The 21,637-nt window shown below is 39.3% G+C and overlaps 2 protein-coding genes across 3 annotated transcripts in view; one reads left to right on the top strand and one right to left on the bottom strand.

The window, feature by feature from the left end:
• WARS2 (tryptophanyl tRNA synthetase 2, mitochondrial) overlaps nucleotides 1-14,923 on the bottom strand; it is an 86,199-nt gene extending 71,276 nt beyond the window's left edge. Inside the window, exon 1 of the mRNA XM_081223628.1 lies at nucleotides 14,790-14,923. Within this exon, the coding sequence (XP_081079754.1) occupies nucleotides 14,790-14,879 (90 nt within the window). The 5' untranslated portion in view covers nucleotides 14,880-14,923. The remainder of the gene's footprint in view (nucleotides 1-14,789) is intronic.
• A 96-nt stretch (nucleotides 14,924-15,019) lies between these two features.
• Nucleotides 15,020-21,637, top strand: part of HAO2 (hydroxyacid oxidase 2) — a 223,515-nt gene continuing 216,897 nt past the window's right edge. The window contains exons 1-2 of one of the 2 annotated variants that reach the window (XM_081257134.1): nucleotides 15,020-15,167; nucleotides 15,685-15,748. In XM_081257134.1, the coding sequence (XP_081113260.1) occupies nucleotides 15,713-15,748 (36 nt within the window). In that variant the 5' untranslated portion in view covers nucleotides 15,020-15,167; nucleotides 15,685-15,712. Of the gene's footprint in view, nucleotides 15,168-15,204; nucleotides 15,581-15,684; nucleotides 15,749-21,637 lie in introns of those variants that run through there. The other variant, XM_081257135.1, reaches the window with a different exon arrangement.

Raw genomic sequence — 21,637 nt, 5'->3', positions numbered from 1 at the left:
TTGTTCTGAGCATTATATGAGTTAATATGTACAAAGTAATTAGAAAATTGTCCAACATAGTTAGTACTATATAGTATTTGTAAAATAAAGAAAATGCTCATTCTTCTCAAGCCACACTGGCCTCCTTGCTGGTCTTCAAACATGCCAGGTAAGTCTCCCACCTCATGGCCTTTCCATTTTTGTTTCCTCTGCCTGGCACCATCTTCCCGCAGATATCTACCTTGTATATGTTCTCACCACCTTCAGGTCTTTTCTCAGATCTCACCTTCTTAGAAGCCTTTGCTGACTTCCCAATTTAAAACTGTAATACCCTGTGGCAGTTACCATCTCCTGCCCCTGCTTTAGTTTTCTCCATATCAGCCATTATCATCTAACATACTATATATTTTAATTACTTGTCTCTCTCTCTGGAATGTAAGATTTTGTCTGTGTTCTTCATTGGTTTATCTCCAACACTTAGCACATAGTAAGTGCTCAATATTTGTTAATATATCAATATATGTACAATATTCATGACCTTATTACTCCCATGAATTAGAAATGAGGACATACTTCACCAGGTGACATATCCAAATAATATACTGAACAGAATCTTTTAATAGTTCAGGAAACATTGGTACAAATGGTCCAAAATGTCTGACATGACTATATAAATGGGAGAATAGATGTTTACACTTACTCAGCACTTTGTTGTATTCTCCCCACCTCCTAAATTGATTAAAGGCTTAGCAAGCTGGCTCTCTTTCTACCCTAACTTCCATCATCTGAAAGAGTTCAATTATCAGGGAGATTACCCATCCAATATTCTAGCATTCAAAACATGTTTGAACTCTTCAACCTCAACTACCTGGTCCCATGGTCACACCCTGGACCTTGTCATCACCCAGAATTCCTCTGTTTTTGAAATCATAAATGTCAATATTCTACTCAGTCTATGACCTTCTGCCGTTCAACTCCTTCATGCTTTTATTCCCACTATACTTGCTCTCCAAGCTCACTTAGAAACCAGAGCCTTTGATTTTTCCATTCTCTCCTGGTGCAGCGGTCCCTATCTGATCTCTCTTCTTCCCTACCCAGCCTGGCCCCCAAGGTCAATCACGTGGACTATGCTCTCATTAGCAACCTCAACTCCCCTTGCCATAAATAATGTCTTGACAGCCATGAAAAAACTCCAATCCTGGATCAAGTCTAGAAAGTTCATTCTTCACTTATATACTTTGGTAGCTGAGCACTTTAGGTGAAAAATCTTAAAACAATGCAGAATCTCCCTATAAATTTAAGTTATAGTTCCTTAGGCCCTCAACTCTCAACACTGCTTATTGAACAATTTTTAAAAACTTATAGTACTCACAATGTGTCTGGTACTATTCTAGACACTTATAAATATTAACTCATTTAATACTCACAGTAATTCTGTGAGGTAGACACTATTATTGTCTCCGTTTTACAGATGAAGAAATTAAGGCACAGAAAGGTTAAGTGACTTGCCAAGGCCATATTGCTAGCTAGTGGGGGAGCTTACTAGCTCCAAATCTGGCAGTCTGCCTACAGAGGTCAAGCTTTTAACTCATCTTACAGATGAAGAAAATGAGGTAGAGATGTTCAGTAACTTGCCCAATGACTTCCAGTAACCAAGTAGAAGAACCTGACTTTGAACCCAGGCAGTCTGACTTCAGTACCCATCTACTAAAGCACTAACTTATTCCATCATCTCAGGACTGAAGCCTCCTGAGAGAATTATATCCATCAGGTTTTAGAGTTCCTGAATTTCCCATCCCATTCCCAGCAAACTCATCTAGACCCACAGCTATTTCTCCTAGTCTCAGAGTTGATCTGTCTCGCCTAGTGTTCAATCATTTGCTCTGGATTCCATTTCTTTCCATCTCTTCCTGTATCTTCAGTCTCTCCATCTTCACTGGCTCCTATAATCATGCTCAAGTTTGATCCATCCTAAAAGATCCTACCTCCAAAAAATTCTCTTGGTCAGGCCATTCTTTAAAGCTCCCTTCTCCCTCTCTTGGCACCTCCTTCTCATTCAGGCTCCTCAAACCTCCTCACCTCTCATCTCACCATCATTAATCTGCACCAATAACTCTTCTAAAGCTGTTGTTGTTGTTAATATCATTAGTGATACACCAATTATAAACTCTAAGGGATAATTTTTAGTCTTTATCATACTATAGCACTATCTTTTTTTTTGAATTTTATTTATTTTTTTATATAGCAGGTTCTTATTCATTATCCATTTTATACATATTAGTGTATATATGTCAATCCCAATCTCCCAGTTCATCACCCCCCCCCAATAGCACTATCTTGCTCTTCATTTTCTCTTTGAAATTCTCTAGCCCTTTGATCCTTAGATCCACACTCTAATGATTCTTCACTCATCTCTCTCTTTGTTGGATTTTTCAACACTGGTCTCTCTCTCAATTTGAGACTACAAAGGGTTAAAACCCCCTGATTTTTAAAAAATTTTCCCACTTTACAGGCTTTTCTTGATGATCTCTCTAAAGACATAAATTTAAGTGCTACTCAGCTGACAGTACTCCCCTCAGTGGTCTTGGCTTTGTTACTTTTTTTTTGAAGAGCCACTCCTCTCTCTCCCCATCCCTTCTAACATGTGGTCCACATGGAAGCTGGATGACCCTACCTCCACAGTCCGTGTAAAGGCAGGCATTTGACTCTCAGGAAGACAGGAGTCATGGAAGACTGACCAAAAGTCTGCTATTTAGACAGAAAAATAAGATGAAGGGATAAGCTGTGTCTCTATTTTGAGTCATAGATATGTTAATATATTCTCAATCAAAATTAAGGACACATGGTCTGCTAAAGAATTTCTGTTCCATTTTAGAATGTGAAAAACAATGTGGGAGATGTCATGTGGATGCTGAAACATTGGAATTTCCAAGACATTTTAAAGATTGATGGGTACAACTGGTTCTGGGTTTAACAAGATGTTTGGCCACTATAGTCACGGACTTATCAGGAAGATGCTGCAATCAAACCCCGTCTAACAGACATGACATTCTATAACCGTTCTATGATTAGGCTAGGTTGATTTCGGGTCTTATTAAACATGTAAATGATAAATTGGTAAGCAAGCATGACAATAAACTTTCCTTAACTACTAAAATGCCACTAGCCCACTTTAAAAGAAGAAAATGTAAGTTCTTTGTACTGTAGACATAAATTCTTGAATCATACTACTCTACTCTTATCATGGTGCAAAGAAAAATGAAATAGCACTAGATGGGAAGCTTATAAATGGCCCGTCTACACAGTAGAACAGTGCAGTGAGACTTAGGGCTGTTTTCTATACCTTTGCAGAGCATACCAAAATCTAGAGAGTAAAGGTCCTAGGCATGCCTTCACAGGTTGCTTTAAAGGGACTTAAAATGAACAACTAAGAAAAAAGGCAATGTTGCCACAATAAATGAGCCTTTTACTTCCTTCATGAGTTGAAAGCATACTCTTGATAAAGCACAATGTCGGTTGTTGTATAGATAATATGCTCATTTATTGAACCAGACAGCCTCTTGAGGCAAAACTAAGCTCAAAATAAAAACTTCTCGGGCTTCCCTGGTGGCGCAGTGGTTGAGAGTCCGCCTGCCGATGCAGGGGACACGGGTTCGTGCCCCGGTCTGGGAAGATCCCACATGCCGCAGAGCGGCTGGGCCCGTGAGCCATGGCTGCTGAGCCTGCGCATCCGGAGCCTGTGCTCTGCAAGGGGAGAGGCCACAACAGTGAGAGGCCCGCCTACCGCAAAAAAAAAATAAAAAAAAAAAAAAATAAAAAAAATAAAAAAAATAAAAAAAATAAAAACTTCTCATCTTAATCCTCAGTCTACAATCTTTAGTATAATATATAGAGGTAGCAAACCCCAGTATAGTTAGATACACCTATGAAAAATACAATTAGGGCCAGAGTGACAGTAAAAGTCAGTTATAGCAACAAGTTGGAAATTCACAGCCTACTTGGAAAATTATTGAAATGAAACCAGTATTATCTCCCAGTCACTTATAAACATCTGGATATTTTAGGCAATAATAAGATCACTTATTAAATGCAGTGAACACTGAAAATCTTCTGTATTTCAATACATAAAAATATACATAAAAGTGTGTGGTTTAAATTAACAGTAGGCTAAATGCCAATGGTATGAACTTTCTCATGCCTTATTAGATTTATTTTTCACTGAATTCATTCACTCAAAAGATACTTATTGACCTCTTTCTGTTACAGGAATTATTATGCCAAAGGTTTAAGTAATAACTCATTTTCTCTCACATTTAGTTATCATAGCCAGGGCTCAACAGGAAGAATTCTTCCTGTTCCGTCTTTCACAACTGGGGGAGGCCTCCAGGAACATTCCCCTGGTGAGGTTGGCCTGCTGAGTGGCAGCCTGAGGCTGCACCTGTGGAACAACGTATGTATCATAAACTATTTCCTGCTGGAGTGTTCACAAAAGGTCTAAATAAAAAAACAAAAACAAAAAAACAAAACAAAACAAAAAAAACCCAGGCTCTCCATCTGTGCTAAAGCAAATGTCTATAAACAGAGAGAATATAAGGCAGGATTTGTTAATTTCTATAAGGAAGGTACAAAGTCCTGTAAAATTTCAAAATGGGAGCAATCATTTCCAGCTTAAGAACAGTTTTCTGGAACCTATCTATGAGTTTTGTTTTTGTTGTTTGCTTGTTTTTTATTTTTAAAAATGGTGGCATACAGACAAATTAGAATGGGAAGAAAGGTCTTTCCAAGAAGAGACAGTGACATTAACAAAGAAGCAAAAGGAAACAGCTCTGAGCAAACTTGGAAATTCTCTTAACGCCAGGGCATAGGATCCATGTAGGACAGCAATGGCCTAGAGAAGTATTTTGGATCTGGGCTGTGGAAGGTCTTGAAGGTGGGGGTATAAGGAGTCTAAGCTTTATGAGAAGCTCCCAAAGGTTCTGAGCAAGGGAACAACATAATTAGCACACTGCTTTTGGGAGGTTAATCTGGTCAGACTGATTTTATTTTGCAGGGTAGGGGGAGGATAGTGTGGGGATGGGAGGAATCAAAGGCTATTAAGATTGATAAGGGTAGAGGAGAGAAAGGCTGCTGAGGAGAATTATATATTATTGAAGAAATAATCATCATCAAGCACAGAGGACCCACTAGGTGCTGTGCACTGGCCAATGGCCTTTATACATATGGCAGAATCTCAAATCCACATAAAGTTCTTACCATGTGAGTATTACTATTAATACTGTGCAGACGAGAAAACTGAGGCGTAGTGAGGTTGAGTAACTTGCCTGACATCACACAGTTAGCATGTAGTGGAGCCAGGCCTGACTGATCCCAAAAGCCATGCCCCTTCTGCTTTACCACACTTCCTCTTAGTAAGAAGTCAGTCAACTTTAAGATGACAAGTACAGGGCTTCCCTGGTGGCACAGTGGTTAAGAACCCGCCTGCCAACGCAGGGGACACGGGTTCAAGCCCTGGGAAGATCCCACATGCCGCGGAGCAATTTAGCCCATGCGCCACAACTACTGAGCCCGCATGCCACAACTACTGAAGCCCGCGTGCCTAGAGCCCATGCTCCGCAACAAGAGAAGCCACCGCAGTGAGAAGCCCACACAATGCAACGAACAGTAGCCCCCGCTCACCGCAACTAGCGAAAGCCCGCTCACAGCAACGAAGACCCAACATAGCCAAAATAAATAAATTAATTAAATAAAATAAATTAAATTAAAAAAAAAAAGACAAGTATGATGTTCATGTGACTGTTGATCCTTTAGACACTTTTTTCTCTGGGTTACTGAGTTTCACAGCTTGGTGGCATGGGGGTGTCTGGAAACATGCCAGCCATGGGAGAAGCCAACCTTGCCTGCACAGAAGTACTTCCCTTCACAACAAAGATGGCCAGGTAACCAGTAACCACGGGGGGCCATCCTGGCTGTCTCCCCGGATTTGGCAAGGGCTCCATGTAGTCTGGTCCTTAACATCTCCCCTGGGACTCCACCTTCATGCTACACACTTACCCCAGCCCAAGAGGCTCTTCTCTCTTCCAGTAAATTTATTAACTGGCTGCTCAGACCATTCTCCCCATGGGAGGACAGGAATCCAAATCAGGGATTTAAGTAAACAGCTCCATTTCCCTTCACAATTACATTCTCCTATTTTCCCAAAAGGGGCCCAAAGTAATATAGTAAGAGTGAGGCTGAATGAATATAAAATAGAATGGTCCATGCAAAGTTCATGGGAGTATAGGAAATGTTCATGGGAGTATAGAAAATGTTCATGAGAAGCCCTTTGTCTGGAGTATAAAATAAACTCAGTGTTCATTGTTGCCAATTGTAAAGGCTCAACAGCATCCCAATTAATGTACTAATTGGTAATAATTCACTTTAACTCAATTAATTACAGACTCCTCTAAGAACTTTTGGAATGAGAATCTTTTAGAATAAAATTCTTACTTATCCCTTGTTGAAATGGCCCATAACACTAATTACTTTAATCTTTCCCATCTTCTCACTTTGCACCTCTGTTACTTTTGAAGAAAGTACTCTAGCTATAAATCCCAACTAGACCCTAGATAGTGGTCCCCTCGCCATCCGTAAGCTTCAGCACTCACCACCTTCCCTCTGCCTGCAAGGCGGCGGACAGGTTGACCTTTTAGCTATAGACTGTGTATAAATACAACTTCCTGCATGCACCTTGGGACTTATGTGTTAAAAGCCCTTATTTTACACAGGGTAATCCTAGTGGCAGTAGCCAAATAGAGACACAGAGATAAATTTACAAGGCAGCTTTGCTCCTTTCTCATAATTCATTGAGCCAAACAAGACTGTAGGAACAGCAACAACAAAGGATGATTTGTAATTTCTACTCTGCATGTCACCATGGCAAGATATATAAATGGCTTTCATGGAACAGATTTGAAAGTTTGCATGGCAGTTATCAGCATATTAACATGGGTAATTTGTTTCAGAATTTAACGTATTTTATTACACTTAATACACAGAATTTGGAATCAGACTACCTGGGGTTACATCTTGGCTCTAATACTTGCTATGTGACCTTGGGTGAGTTATTTAACCTCTCAGTATCCTCATCTATAAAATGGGGCTAATATTAACACTCACCTCATCGGGTTGTTAGGATTAAATAAGCTAATGCATGTCAAGTGCTTCAAACCGTGCTTGGTACATGGTAAGCATTCTATAAATATGTGCTGGTACCATCTCCCCCTGCCATCATCATATTTAGTAATAACTGAAATTATCACAGTCCTATCAGACCAGGGCCCCAAAATGAATTAAATGTTAATTCAACTTTAGTACAAATAAGAAAATAATATCCACTGAACTAAAACTTTAAAGAATACTGATATTTACTTATTTAGATTAATCATCACTATAAAACTGGTAAAAAAAATGGGACGATATAATGAAAACTTAATCAATGAGTAAAAGTTTTAGATGGCTAAAGAGTGAAACACTGTGTCCTCAGGATTAAATGAGAATATGTGAAGCATTCTGAAAACTACAAAGTGTTGTATTAGAACAGAATATTATTATTAATGGAAATGATAGATTCCACTTGAAAATGTTTTACAAGGTGAGATTTATTATTTTATTTTATGTTTTTGAATGCCTTGATGAAAAATCTACAACTATTATCCCAAGAACCTTAAACAAGGTCATTCAGGGCTCCATCCATGATGGAGTTGCCTGGCACTATAGAGTCACAGCCAGAACACCAGGACAGGAATGTGAAGGAGAAACTGACATCTCTGTCTGTCCCCAGGTTGGTGTCCCAGCCTAGAGGGCAGGGAATGTAAAAGTGGAAGTTGTGAGAACCTCTGTGGGTTAGAAATCAGGGTAGTTCGACTGTGCTTTTGAAGAGACAAAAGGGCAATCAAAAAGGCAGTTCTCCTAAATGCCTATCGACAGAGGAAGAGATAAAGAAGATATGGTACATACATACAATGGAATATTACTCAGCCATAAAAAGGAACGAAACTGTGCCATTTGCAGAGACATGGATGGACATAGAGACTGTTATACAGAGTGAAGTAAGTCAGAAAAAGAAAAACAAATGTCGTATATTAACATATATATGTAGAATCTAGAAAAATGGCACAGATGAACCTATTTGCAAAGCAGAAATAGAGACACAGATGTAGAGAACAAACGTATGTATACCATGGAGGAAAGGGGGGTGGGATGAATTGGGAGATTGGGATTGACATATATACACTACTATGCATAAAACAGATAACTGATGAGAACCTACTGTATAGCACAGGGAACTCTACTCAGTGCTCTTTGGTGACCTAAACGAGAAGGAAATCCAAAAAAGAGGGGATATATGTATATGTATAGCTGATTCACTTTGCTGTACAGCAGAAATTAACACAACATTATAAAGCAACTATACTCCAATAAAACAAAAACAAAATAAAACAAAACAAACAAAAAAGGTAGTTCTTAGCCAACCAGAAGTAGGTTCAATGCAAGGAAGGCTGAGTGCCAAGAAAAAAGAGAGTTGTAGACGAATTTTGGTAAATGATTACAGGACCATTAGAAGTCAGGTGATGGGGTGGTACGAACCTAGGTATGACCTTACTTTGTTCAGTAAGCAGGGAAGTTAAGAAAAAGTGTTAAGCCTTTGACTGGGAATAAAAGATAGGGTATTGCTAAGAAATGATATAGACAGAAAACTGTAAATGGCTGAGCAGAGTTAAATTCAGTCAAGCTGGAGTCAGTGTATCATCTCTGTGCCTATAAATTAACTCTCTGCCTCTAGTGTCTCACATGGCCAGAGCAACTTCTATGCTAAGTGAGTACATTTCTACGGTGGAAATTCAGGAAGAAGGCTTAGGCCTCATGCTGCAGTCTCTAGAAGAGAAATTCCTGAACCCCTGATTGGTGGTGGTAAAACAGAATCAAGAGCAGAACTGGAGTAAGTGCTCTCTGGGAGGAGACTTGAGGCCAGGTTCGTCACAATGACGGAGTGGTCCATAGCATCATCTTTGTGCACAAACATCAGCATATTATGCAGAAGTAAGCTGTGTTTGGAATGAAAGAAAGAAGTTAGAAAGGAAGGAAGGAAGGAAAGAAAACTGATTGCTATTATCTCAAGTTCTCTCATAGCTTAAGATAAACGAAGAAAGGTTGCATTTTATTGATAGAATACATACATACCAAAGTAAGTACTCCCAAAGTACTAATTTACAGAGTAGCTCCTTAAAAATAATCCATCCATCATATGTGGTCCTAAGCCAACAAACTCACTAGGATGTTTAAGGAAGCTGAAGTATTTTTCAGACTTCATCTTAAGAAGTCCAACACCGTGGTGGCACCATCTCGGTGGTCCCTGGTTGTATGTGGAGGGAAGGTGGTAGGCGGGGCTGGGAGGGGCCAAGCAAGCAGGGCTGTAGCTACTTTTCTATTCCTTAAATCGGAAAAGCTCTACTTTCATCTGTTTTATCTAAGAGGGATTCACATAAGATTTTATTTGATAAGAGACTACTACTGGTCGAGTGGGAAAAGCACAGGCAAGGCTGAGAGTGAATCCTGGCACTGCCATTTACTAGCTCTCTGACTTGGGAAAATTACCAGAATAATTTATAATTACTAAATAATCTCTCAGAGCCTTTGTTTCCTGTTTTATACAATGGACAGAATAATATCCACAGGATCTTTGTGAGAAGTAAATAAGATAAAGCATGTATAGTACATAGCAAGAAGCCTTAGCACATAACAAGCCTTAGTTAAATGTTAGTTCCTTCTCTGAAAGACACTGGGATATGCATGCATACAGGCTTAAATATACAAATATATATATCTTATATATATGCGTAAGCCTCCGTGGACAGTTCTGTAACCCGCAGCCATGCAACAGGTATACTGAGAAAGGATCTGGGGGTCAGCAGCCTCACCCTCTTCATAATTTCCTGGCTGTGGCTGCCATAAGACTTGCTAGCATAAATGCTCAGCATTTATCAACTGTTCCTCCTCTATATTCTTAGCAGTTACCATCAGTCGTTTCCATCAGCTACGCAAAGAGATTTCCAAATTGAAATAATTCTTGCTTTGAATGAGCTAAGTCAGTTCACAAGGAAAATCAACCTAAAAAGCATTTTAAACAAATGGACTCATAGACTAAGCTTAAAAGGAGCTTTAGAGTGGATCCACGCAACAACCTTATTTAAGAAAAGCACAGAGAGATGAGGTAGCCTGATCAAACTGGCACAGTTAGCAACTAGTAAAATTCCCAGATGGCCATAGCAGCTCCTGATAGCTTTCCAAGCTGAGTAGTTCATGTTGCATGTTGGATGAACAATACAAGGCAGAGAAAAGCTAAGGGAAAAGTCACTGGGAACATTACCCCAGTTTAATGCCATTAAGATCATAGAAACCTATAATAACACATTATAATTGCAAAATATGGAGTGAAATGCCAACAGTAAATTTTACCATCTTAATTCCATAATTAATTAGCTTTTACTTAACTAAAAAGTAAAATATGTTTTTACTTTTTTTCCGTATGTTTAAAATAAGGTCTTTTACTTTTTTTCCGTATGTTTAAAATAAGGTCTTAATACCTGCCTTAAAGCCTTGTTGTGAACAATATCTCTGCTGGAGTATTCTTGCCAAAATCCATAACCTCAGTCTAATCATGAGAAAACATCAGACAAACCCAAATTGAGAGACATTCTATAAAATAATTGACCAATTCTCTTCAAAAAGGCCAAGGTCATGAAAGACTGAGGAATTGCCATAGATTGGAGGAGACATTACAACTAAATGCAATATGGGATCCCAGATTTCATCATAAACCAGGAGACTAGTGGAAAAACTGGTGAAATTTGAAATTGTCTCAATTTAATTTCTTGGCTTTGATAATTGTATTATATTGTGCAAGAAGAAGCTGCTTGGTGAAGGGTATATAGGAATACTCTGTACTAATTTTGCAACTTTGTGTATCTCAAATTATTTTAAAATTTAAAAAATGCTAAAAAAAAGAGAGCAATTTTTTAAAAAGCCTTGTTATGAGAACTAAATACAAGATAAAAAATTTAATACATTGCCTATTTTTTTGCAGGTACAATTCCTTCATTGAATGGCTACATTTAGCAGCCATAAACAGTAGAAACAGTATGTTAATACTGGCCAAACCCAGGTTGGGACAGCTAATAATGAAGTGTGTTGTCCAACTGTGATAAAAATGTGGACACTTTACACTGCACCTGAATGATTACAAATATTCTTGCACAAGTCTTCTAATCATCAATATTTCACTCTTTGCACAATACAATCATGAGTTAGTGCTTAAAGAAGTCTGGATTCTGTGTTTGGTCAATGATGACAGGCTTAAATTTACCTAACGCCATCATTGTTTAAACATAACATGTCAGATCTTCATTCCTCTGACTCTGTGACTACTCTCGTCTTGTCAGACTTCATCGGTTTTCTGTGAGGTAACACCTGGCAAAATAAATCACTTTCATATAAATTGTAGACATCTCATAATGAGTATGCCTTGATACACTTTTATTTCTGTTTTCTCTCTAGTTTTTATTTTTAACTTGATTCTACATTTAGCCTTGAGGGGCAAAAGCCTGCTCTTGAGATAACTAAAGGTCCCCAATGCCAAGCTTATTACCCAAGATTTTGCTTTTTTAAGGAAACGTTAAAACAACCTAGGAATTGCATTACTCTAGCAAAGTATTGCTGTGGCTCATACGCTTTTGCTTTTCACCTCAGGGAGTAACTGGTGCAGCCAAAACTAATACAAGCAAATTGCTATTTGTTAGTTTTTGATAGAATCACTCATGTGATAAATATACATTTCTTTCCACCCCTGCAAAATAATTTTTGTTTTCTACAAAGGTTATGAGATATCATAAAAATGTCTAATGCATCTGGTTTAAGGATCCAATTCTTCCTTCACATATTTCTGCATCTGTTCACAAAATCTCTTTGACTTCAAAGGAAGCATTTCAAGAGAAAAAGAAGATACATACAGGAAAAATGGCCATAAATTTTTAGTTTTCCAAAGCCATTTTAATAACTTTTCTAAGGCCATTTTAATAACAGCACTGTGGGACAAGTAAATATCTCTCTCAGAGAGCTACAACATCACAGATGATATAATGACTATACATTTATCTGAAGATTTATGTTTTAAAACTTTATTCTGGGTCTGAAAGTGATATATCTCCAACTTAGAACATGTGAAAAATACAGCAAGCTTAAAGAAGAAAACTTAAATCACTTTTAATCCACTATTTAGGAAAACCAAAGAGAAACAAAAAAAGTTAAGAATAGTTGTTTCCTTCCAGTCTTTTTTTCTCTTGTACATATATTTATATAAATATTTATTTGCAAATATAATATTATAATTACATTATGAATGCAATTTTATATCTTTTCTCAATTGGTCTTTCAAAAGACTGCACTAGTCTTTCAAACCATCATTTTTAATGACTGAAAATTATAGGGGGTGGGGGAGGGATAAATTAGGAGTTTGGGATTGCAGATACGAACTACTATATATAAAATAGATAAACAACAAGGTCCTATTGTGTAGCACACAGCACTATACTCAATATTTTGTAATAACCTATAAGGGAAAAGAATATGAAAAGAATATATATACATATATAACTGAATCACTTTGCTGTACACCAGAAACTAACACAACATTGTAAATCAACTACACTTCAATAAAAAATTTTTTTAATTTATATGTAGTACTATGCTTTAAGAAGTGCTCTTGCTTACATTTAATTCATATTCTACTCAAAGCTAAATTAAAGGTTTTGAAACACTAATCTGTTCTGGAAATTCTACATCTTGAGACCATCTAGATTAACAGTTGATTAAGATAACTGTGTTCATAAATGCCGCTGAAACAATAGTAGAGATTTAAGAATTCTATTCTTTAGCATTTATAATGATTTAATGCCCTAAACTCCCTAGGACAAGCATTAGTGGGTTTTGTAGTTTGTTTTTTTTCTTCTTATGACATCCTCAACTCTTGAGTTTGTTACAAGAGGAAGTTTGGGTCTAAGACTTAGTTACTTTGTGGGGGAGGACTCAAGAAAGAGGGGATATATATATATATATATATATATATATATATATACACACACACATAGAGTTGATTCACTTTGTTCTACAGCAGAAACTAACACAACATTGTAAAGCAATTACACTCCAATAAAAAAAAAAGTAAGACTCAGTTACTCTGAATCCACAGGTTCTAATATGCTACTATTAGCCATAAATACAATAACCAATTCTGGTTCTGTAGAATCAAACCTCAAACTTCAAAGAGAGGAGTATTTGATGTATTTATCTAAATTTGAATCAATTTTTACCTAACAATGCTGCCTGAAATTTCAAACAACATTTAAATAGTTGTTTTGACAAATAACTTTCCAGCATAATATCCTCTATCCTTACAAGAATCTTGTGAGGCCCATATCAGTGAAGAACACTTAGGTACAGAAAGTTAAGTAATTTATGGGATGATTAAAATAACAAGTTGAACTTAAATCTTGTTTTTCATAATTAATCTCACTGCTTTACTTTGGCTTCATAATCATGGAGCCATAGATTTTCCAAAGCTTGAAGGAACACTGTCAATCAGTCCAACCCTTCCTCCACCCATTTTGCTAAAGAAAATAAGTCCAGCGAGATTAAATGACTTGTCATGCCACACAGCTAGCAAGTGGCAGACAAATCCCTTGACTTCTAGTTTCCTAACTTTCAGTCTAGTGCTCTAATACACCAGTTACCATACAAAATGCTCCTCACACTTACACATTATGACAATGAATATGCAAGGATGCCAGGAAATCACCTAACAGTCACAGAATCTCTAAGATCTCCCTAGTTCCCAAGAGCCATCTCCCAAGAGATGTATGGCAAAGTGTCTACCACTGAGATTGCACTTGCAAGACGTTTAGTAAATGTCTGGGTGAAGTAAATATCTGAATAAGTGAAAGAGTGTGTATATATATATTTTTGTTTGTTTGTTTGTTTGTTTTTCCCTTTTGCTATGAGGGTAAAATTCTAAATACTGACGGGACGGGTTGAAGGCCGTGTCCATGCTCTCAACACTACAGAGTAATGGTAACAGGAGTGCTCCCAGGACAGGACGATGCCTTTGGCAGCTTGCTGAAATTCTTTCATAGAACCTCCTAGATACAGGTCTACTTCGCGGCAATGAGGAGAAATCAGAGTGGAAGATGCACTGACACTTGCTCAAGTACCGCACTGCCTGAGGGAGGACGTCAAGAGGGTGCACCTACTTAAACGGGTCGATTCCTAACAAGACATCTTCTCTAATTTCTCCGCTGGACTCGTGGCTTGCTATTAGGGAAAGCAGAGTAAAAGCAGCAACGGGATGAAAGCAAGGTGTGCAGTGCCGGAGGGACTGGACCTCTGGTATCCTATAACTTCAGACACTGCTGGGCTTCCCGCGTTGCCGGGCAACAGCGGAGGTGCGGCGCTCTCAGGGTGCTGAGGGGGAGGGGCTGACACTAAGTGGGTAAGCGGCGGCGCGTTCCTCCCACCAGGGGCGCGTTACGTCACCGCAAATCCTTGCAACGTCGCCACGCTCCGAGTAGGAAGGCAGTCTTGGGCAAATCGACCTTAGGAGCGGAAGGGTTTGGTACTCTGCAGAGGAAACGGGAGGGGAGAAGCAAACGGAGGGAGGAAAGAGGGATGAGAAGGACCTAGCGGGATGGGAAACTAGTGGAAGAAGGGCCAGCTTCGTTTACCTGGGGAGCGGGAGCAGCTTCGGGTCCTTGATGAAGTGCCCGGATGAAGTTCCAGCACTCACGCGCCTTCCGCATTGAGTGCAGCGCCATCTTGAGAGGGGCGGAGCCGTCTAGTCTTGAGTGACATCTGCTCAGAGAGGAAGTCCCAGATTCGCAGCGTTTTTGCTTGTTGCGCATGCGCACTTGACCTCGGGGCGGGCCTTTGTGCCGGTGCCTGGGGGCGTCCGGTCTTCGCAGAGCAGGTCGCGGGGTTAGGAACGGGGTGGGGCTTGGCTTTAGCATTTGCCCTGGAGACCTAATGTTTGCGCAGGTTTCGTGAAGGCACAGTCTCCTACGTGGATGTTAGTAGCAATGTTTTTTAAACTGGAAGGAAGTCAAGTGAGTTGCCTTTCGTATCCTGGCCGTCCTGAGGCAAGCTTTTAAGAAGTTTCTCTACGAGTGGGACCTCCCCGGTCCTGTTAGAGGGCAGTAAGTGGTCTTTTGAGACCTATGTGGCCTCATTAATGCATTCGATATGCAAACGTTTGTTGAACCCTGCCATCTGCTAGGTACTGAAGGTTCAAAGAAAGATATATCTTGCCTTCAAGTTGTGTACGGGCTAATGGGGTAGCAGATAAATAAATGATGCACTGTTTGAGGTGTTAAAGAAGCAAATGCCGAGATTGGGGAGGTGGGGTGGTTATGACTGTGGTGCTTCAGCCTGGTCCAAGGGGAGGCTTCAGAAAGAAGATGACACTTGATAGAAGAAATTGTTCTGAGTTTTGCCTTAAATTATGAGAAGAGTTAACATGGTACTCCTACTTCTGTTAGTGCACTCAAAAATCTATCAGTAAAAATATAATTGGGAGAGATTCGTCAGAATTCCTTTATGTGTTTTGTTGTATTTATTCATTAGGAAGAGGTAGGAGATAAATGCAGTAAGGATGCTGATACTCTTAATGGAACTGAAATCTAACAAGGTAAGACAAAACTTATAAATTTATCAATTAAAAACATACAGTAAAAATCTCAAGAGTGGCACATAGTACTGGTGAAGTTCAAGCATAAGTGATGTAATACAGAAATAAGCAGGGAAGGAATTGTAGGAATGAGGATAAAACTAAGGATAAAACTAAGGAAATCAGGGCTTCCCTGGTGGCGCAGTGGTTGAGAATCCGCTTGCCGATGCGGGGGATATGGGTTCGTGCTCCGGTCTGGGAAGATCCCACGTGCCACGGAGCGGCTGGGCCCGTGAGCCATGGCCACTGAGCCTGCGCATCCGGAGCCTGTGCTCCGCAACGGGAGAAGCCACAACAGTGAGAGGCCCGCGTACCCCAAAACAAACAAACAAACCAAAAAAAAAAAAAAACTAAGGAAATCAAATGCCATTCTTCAACAAAACCAATCAGTTTGGTTTTATCTCTTTTAAATTTGAGGTGCTTGTAGTACTTCCAAATATGACACCAATTTAGCTAAGTCTGGACCTCAGGAGAGAGGTCTGAGCTACAAAACAGATGGTAACTGAATCCAATGAAATCTTTGAGACTACCAGGTACAGTTTGTGGAATAAAAGTAGTCGGATGATGGAAATTGAAAGGAGTAGTCAAATAATGTTTAAAAGCCCCCAAAATGAGGTATTACTGAAATCCAGGAAAGAGACCCGGTCAGTGGAAGTGATGATTGATCTTTGTAAAGATACAAGGTATCTCTTGTAAACATGCAGTTTTATAAATGCCTAAATGTTTTGTGCTCATATATACAGCAAAGCATTAAAATACAGTTTTTTACAGATATATTAATTAGATTTGATGACCCTAGGAATTAGCAAGATTAGACTTGTGACATCCTCAGCCACCTGGATTATAAGATAAAGCCTAGCAATGATATGAGGGTTTCGGCAGAAAGCTGTCACAGGGCCTGCCCACTTTATTTCCTCAAGCAGTAAGTTTAGTCTTTTATCTCCGAAGATTCACATACATGACTGATAATATTTTCATGGGAGATATTTCCAAGACACTCCCATTGAAGGAGGTATATCAGGACAGCTGTGTGTAATCACTTCAATATCCATATTTTTTAAAGTAAGTTATTTTCACAGGGACCTACTGTATAGCACAGGGAACTATACTCAATATTTTTTAATAACCTATAAGGGAAAAAATCTGAAAATGTGTATATATAAGTGTGTATATATAACACTGAATCACTTTGCTGTACACCTGGAACTAGCACAACACTGTAAATCAACTGTACTTCAAAAAAAAAAGTTATTTTCAAACTTAGAATAAATTGTGTTTCCCACCACAGTGGTGACCTGGTGACTCTTGAGTGTCACTCAGCCAGCATGATGATTTCTTTCGCGTTTCTTAACATTTCCCTAGCACCTAGTATAGTACCTTGCACAAAGTAGGCACATCTTTTAAATCTAAATTTTATTTTGACAAAGTAAGCAATTAATTGACAGGTTGGTATGCTTTTAGCCAGAAGGGACAGCTGACAGCAGAAAAGACACTAGACCTATTAAAAGCAAGCTAGTTTTGTCTGCTTTTGCACTTTTTTACAATGGCGGTCTGAAACCTTTTGGTGTTGGCAAAAGTATCACAAAAAAGCTCACCATCTTCTGGTCTTCTAAGAAGTGCAGTATATTCAGCATATTTTAATGAGTATTGTAAATGTTAATCCTGAATCTTCAGGAAAAGATGTTCTTCAGTGTACCTTTTAAAGAAAAAATGTGTAACTTTTGAGAAGTTTCCATATAAAATGGTTAACATTTTAAAGGTTTGTATAATGCAGGGTTAGTTTGATTACATGGGAAGTTCACTTATGGAATATTTCATTGTCCAACAGTGTTGTTTAAATGAAGCACCACTGTATTTATTGGCAGTGTTTTACCATGGCTATCATTTGGTAAGCCAAAGAGCTTTAGTAAAATGAGATATAAATGTTGTATTGAAAGCAGACTTTAGATATACTTATAATTAAAACCTTTTATTTTCGTATACTTGTAGCATGCACTGTATGTCTACATATGTTCATGCTTAGAATTTTGAACACTTGTTTAAAATTTGATTTCTCATCAACAGTTTTATTTTATAGTAAGTTCTAGTAATTTTGCTCTTTCCTTAACATTCCCTGAAAATCCCATCTTACTTGAAACAATAGATTAAAACCAGACTAGCAGTTGGGAACGCTTTCTATTGCAACCATGTGTGTCAGAAGAAAGGATTAGGTTTCCTTGACCAAGAACATCAAGGGGAACCTCCACCTCTGCAGACACACCTCTGTTCCTCAGTAATGGAGAGTTTATATCTAGTTAGATTTAAATGGGATAAGGAAAGAGTTTAAATCCACTCTTAGCTCTGGTAGTATAATCAGCCCTCCAGTCTCAAAGTATCCAATTTTGTTTCTCTAATTTAATTCTAAGTGTCAGGTTGGTATTAGATGCTGATCAAGGTAATGGAGAGTTACCCTACACATTTATTCACTTAAAGAAGAATTTTGCAGAATGCAAAGACTAGATGGCATCTATGTTCAAAACTTACTTGAAGCACAATCCATTCACCTCTGACCTTTCATTTATATTGAATATGTTTTTCAAATACAGAGGGAGAGATTCCACAATGAAGGCAAACCTTTTGCTTCATCATCTGGGGTACAACCACAGTTCTCTGGCCATACTGTCTTATGCTGGACTCATTGTGACCTAACTCAAACTGAGGCAGAGTCTCCCTTAGAGTGAAATAGTTTCCAAGAGTCACTAAAGTACATGGGAAACAATAATAATGATTTGGAGATTGTTCTTTTACACCTTTGGCTGAATTCTAGTTCTACTCCTCATTTTATATTTGATGAAACTGGTCCAGAGATATTAAGTACCTTAATGAAAACTCACACAACAAATAAGAGCAGGAATGGGAAGAACTTTGACCTCCAGATGAGTGCTCTACTTTAAGTGACACCACTGTAACGCTGAAGGAGCTGAGGCTGGGGCTGGTCCAAGCAAGGAACAGTTTCACCTAAGGGCACATCCTTGTCATGCTTCAAAGTCAGAGCAACTAAATGGCTGAGTTTTAATGCTCTCATTTCTCCACCCCTAACATTAAAAGATGCTGTTTTTCCCTAGTAATTTTTGGGGAAGTGCAAATTGTAGCATCTTCTTTGTATGAGGGTGGTAATCAGGAGGCTTATCTGGTCTTTGGGAAGGCTACTTAGGTGCTTGAAGGGTGGCATTACTATCACTTTTTTCCTGGAAGGTAAAAAAGTAAAATCAAGGGAGAGGCTGGGTGATGTGGATAGCAAAGTAGAATTTTTCTCGGAGTACCTTTTTCTTAAAATTAAGGGCCAATGCCGTAGTCTTTTCTAGATTCACCTTCTTACCTTAAGGCCTCTTTCCGACTCCATAACAATGAAGACATTTTGATCAGGGTTGGGAGAAGGTGGTGAGGATGGGGAGAGCCAGAGCAGACATAAGTGAATAATTTACAGTCATTGATCTTCAGACAACTGACTCCATTACTTGTAGAATCCGTCGTGTGCAGTACCAGGAAGAAGACTGATTATATGGGGGTGTTGCAGGCCCTGGGATTCCTGTTCATTTTTCATGTTTTCTCTCCATACTCTTTTTCAAACTGCTTTCCAACATTAGAATACAGATCTTCAAAGAAGACAGAGAATTGCTGCCTTATTTAAGTATGGATCTAGAATGGAAAGCATAATTTTGGAGTAATGTAAGAGATTTTTTTCAATGTTCCCCATCCCCACTGTCTACCCACAGTCTTAGGACATAATGTTCCATGGAGGAAATGGAGCTTAGCAATGAGCAAATTAAAGTTTTGAAGGAACATCTTACTTTGTTATCTCTCTTTGCATGCCATATCTTTTCCAGGTGGTATGGCCCTAAAGACAAGATCCATATGTTATCTGCACACTCATGCTATTTTTAAATTACCACCCTCTGCTTTCAGCTACTTCAAAACTAGGGTGAGTAGGCTCCCCTCTTCTGGATTTATGTTTTACAAACAGAACTATAGCAAGGTCTCCAAAAAGCTTCCTGGAGTGTCTTTAGATAAGCTCTTTTCTATTTTGTCTATGTAATCAAACTACATCAGATTCCTGCCCACTCTGTACCTGTCTGGTGTGATTCTAGGATCCTAGCTGTGACCACTGAAAGTCAGACATAATCCTTAGGTCTTGATCTTTCTAAAAACAACACCAAAAGATACCTTAATCTCTCTAAAAACAGGCAGGGTGTTACCCTCACTGTCTCTGTCAAATCCCATCTCTAACCAGTTAGATTCTGTTGGACTTTCCAAAACTCAACTGACAGTTGCAATCGGCGATTTTTTTTTTTTACTTTTTGTCCTTAATAAGTAGAACCGAGCATGAATTTGGAGAAAATTTGTATGGTGGTTCCATTACTGATCTCAGTGAACCGTTTAATCTTCATGTGTCTCTTTTCCTTGTGTAAAATGAGTAAAAAGTAGGAGGGCTAAATGACATAATTTGTAACTCTTGTGATTCTAGAAACTAGTTTTTGTCCCAGAATCTAACTGTCCCAAATCAGACTCATTTAGAAGTATAGAGATGGGTATTAGAGTCAGGATCCATATTTCAAGCATATGCCCTGACCCATGTCCCTGGCAGATACTGACATACAGATGTTGAGAACAGGCCTCACAAGTTTTTCAAGACTGTGCCCCAGGCAGCTACTCTCAACCGAATAAAATTGGACCTACTTGTCATCCTGGCATGGCAGGGTTAGGTTTATGAAAAACAGAGAATATGAACCTTTTCTCACCCAACTGTGAATATGAAGTGGCTTTTCGAAGATCACTTTTCAAAGGGTAGGTGGGGGCTTCCCTGGTGGCGCAGTGGTTGAGAGTCCGCCTGCCGATGCAGGGGACAAGGGTTCGTGCCCCGGTCCAGGAAGATCCCACATGCCGCGGAGCGGCTAGGTCCGTGAGCCATGGCCGCTGAGCCTGTGCGTCCGGAGCCTGTGCTCTGCAACAGGAGACGCCACAACAGTGAGAGGCCCGCGTACCCCCCAAAAAAAAAAAAAAAAAAAAGACAAAGGGTAGGTGGGAAGTGTATCTTGACCTGTTTTCATCCTCTGTAGCTACTTTAGGTAGCAGTTTGCTTAGCTCCCAACTACACTGCTTTTTGTTTCTCAGAAATATACTCATTATTTTGTAAGTGTCAGTCACAATGATTTATAGGACAGTTGCTAATCCAAGAGTTTTAGGGAGGGTTACCTAACAGATGCTGTGATCTTTAGGAGAGGAATGTAGCCACTGTCCATCCACAGCTTGGCAGGTGTGGGGAATGGGAATAGCCCTGCCTGTCTCTCCTCCCACACTCTGATCTTCTGACCTGTTGGTTCCTCACATTTGCTGAACTCCAGGGCAAAGGAACATGATTTATCTGCTCCATAAAGGTCAGTCCTTACCTCTGCTCTCCAAGAAGTACATGACAGGTTGCAAAATGGTACACAGTGCATCTGGACGGCCAAATGGTGATATTCAGTACAGAACTATCCATTTATAGAACTAGAAATATAACTGTAAAAAAAAAGTGAAAAAACTCCCAGTCTTCTTAGGATAACTTTTTTTTTTTTTTTTTTGCGGTATCCGGGCCTCTCACTGTTGTGGCCTCTCCCATTGCGGACCACAGGCTCTGGATGTGCAGGCTCAGACGCCATGGCTTACGGGCTTAGCCGCTCCACGGCATGTGGTATCTTCCCGGACCGGGGCACGAACCCGTGTCCCCTGCATCAGCAGGCGGACTCTCAACCACTGCGCCACCAGGGAAGCCCAGCTTTTTTTTTTTAGGAACACTTTTAAGCAGGCATTAAACTTGATGAAAAACCATGT

The sequence above is a fragment of the Mesoplodon bidens genome (genome assembly GCF_964165515.1).
Source record: "Mesoplodon bidens genome assembly, chromosome: 2".
In the NCBI taxonomy this organism is placed as follows: Eukaryota; Metazoa; Chordata; class Mammalia; order Artiodactyla; family Ziphiidae; genus Mesoplodon; species Mesoplodon bidens.
This window is presented reverse-complemented; position numbering and strand designations above follow the sequence as displayed.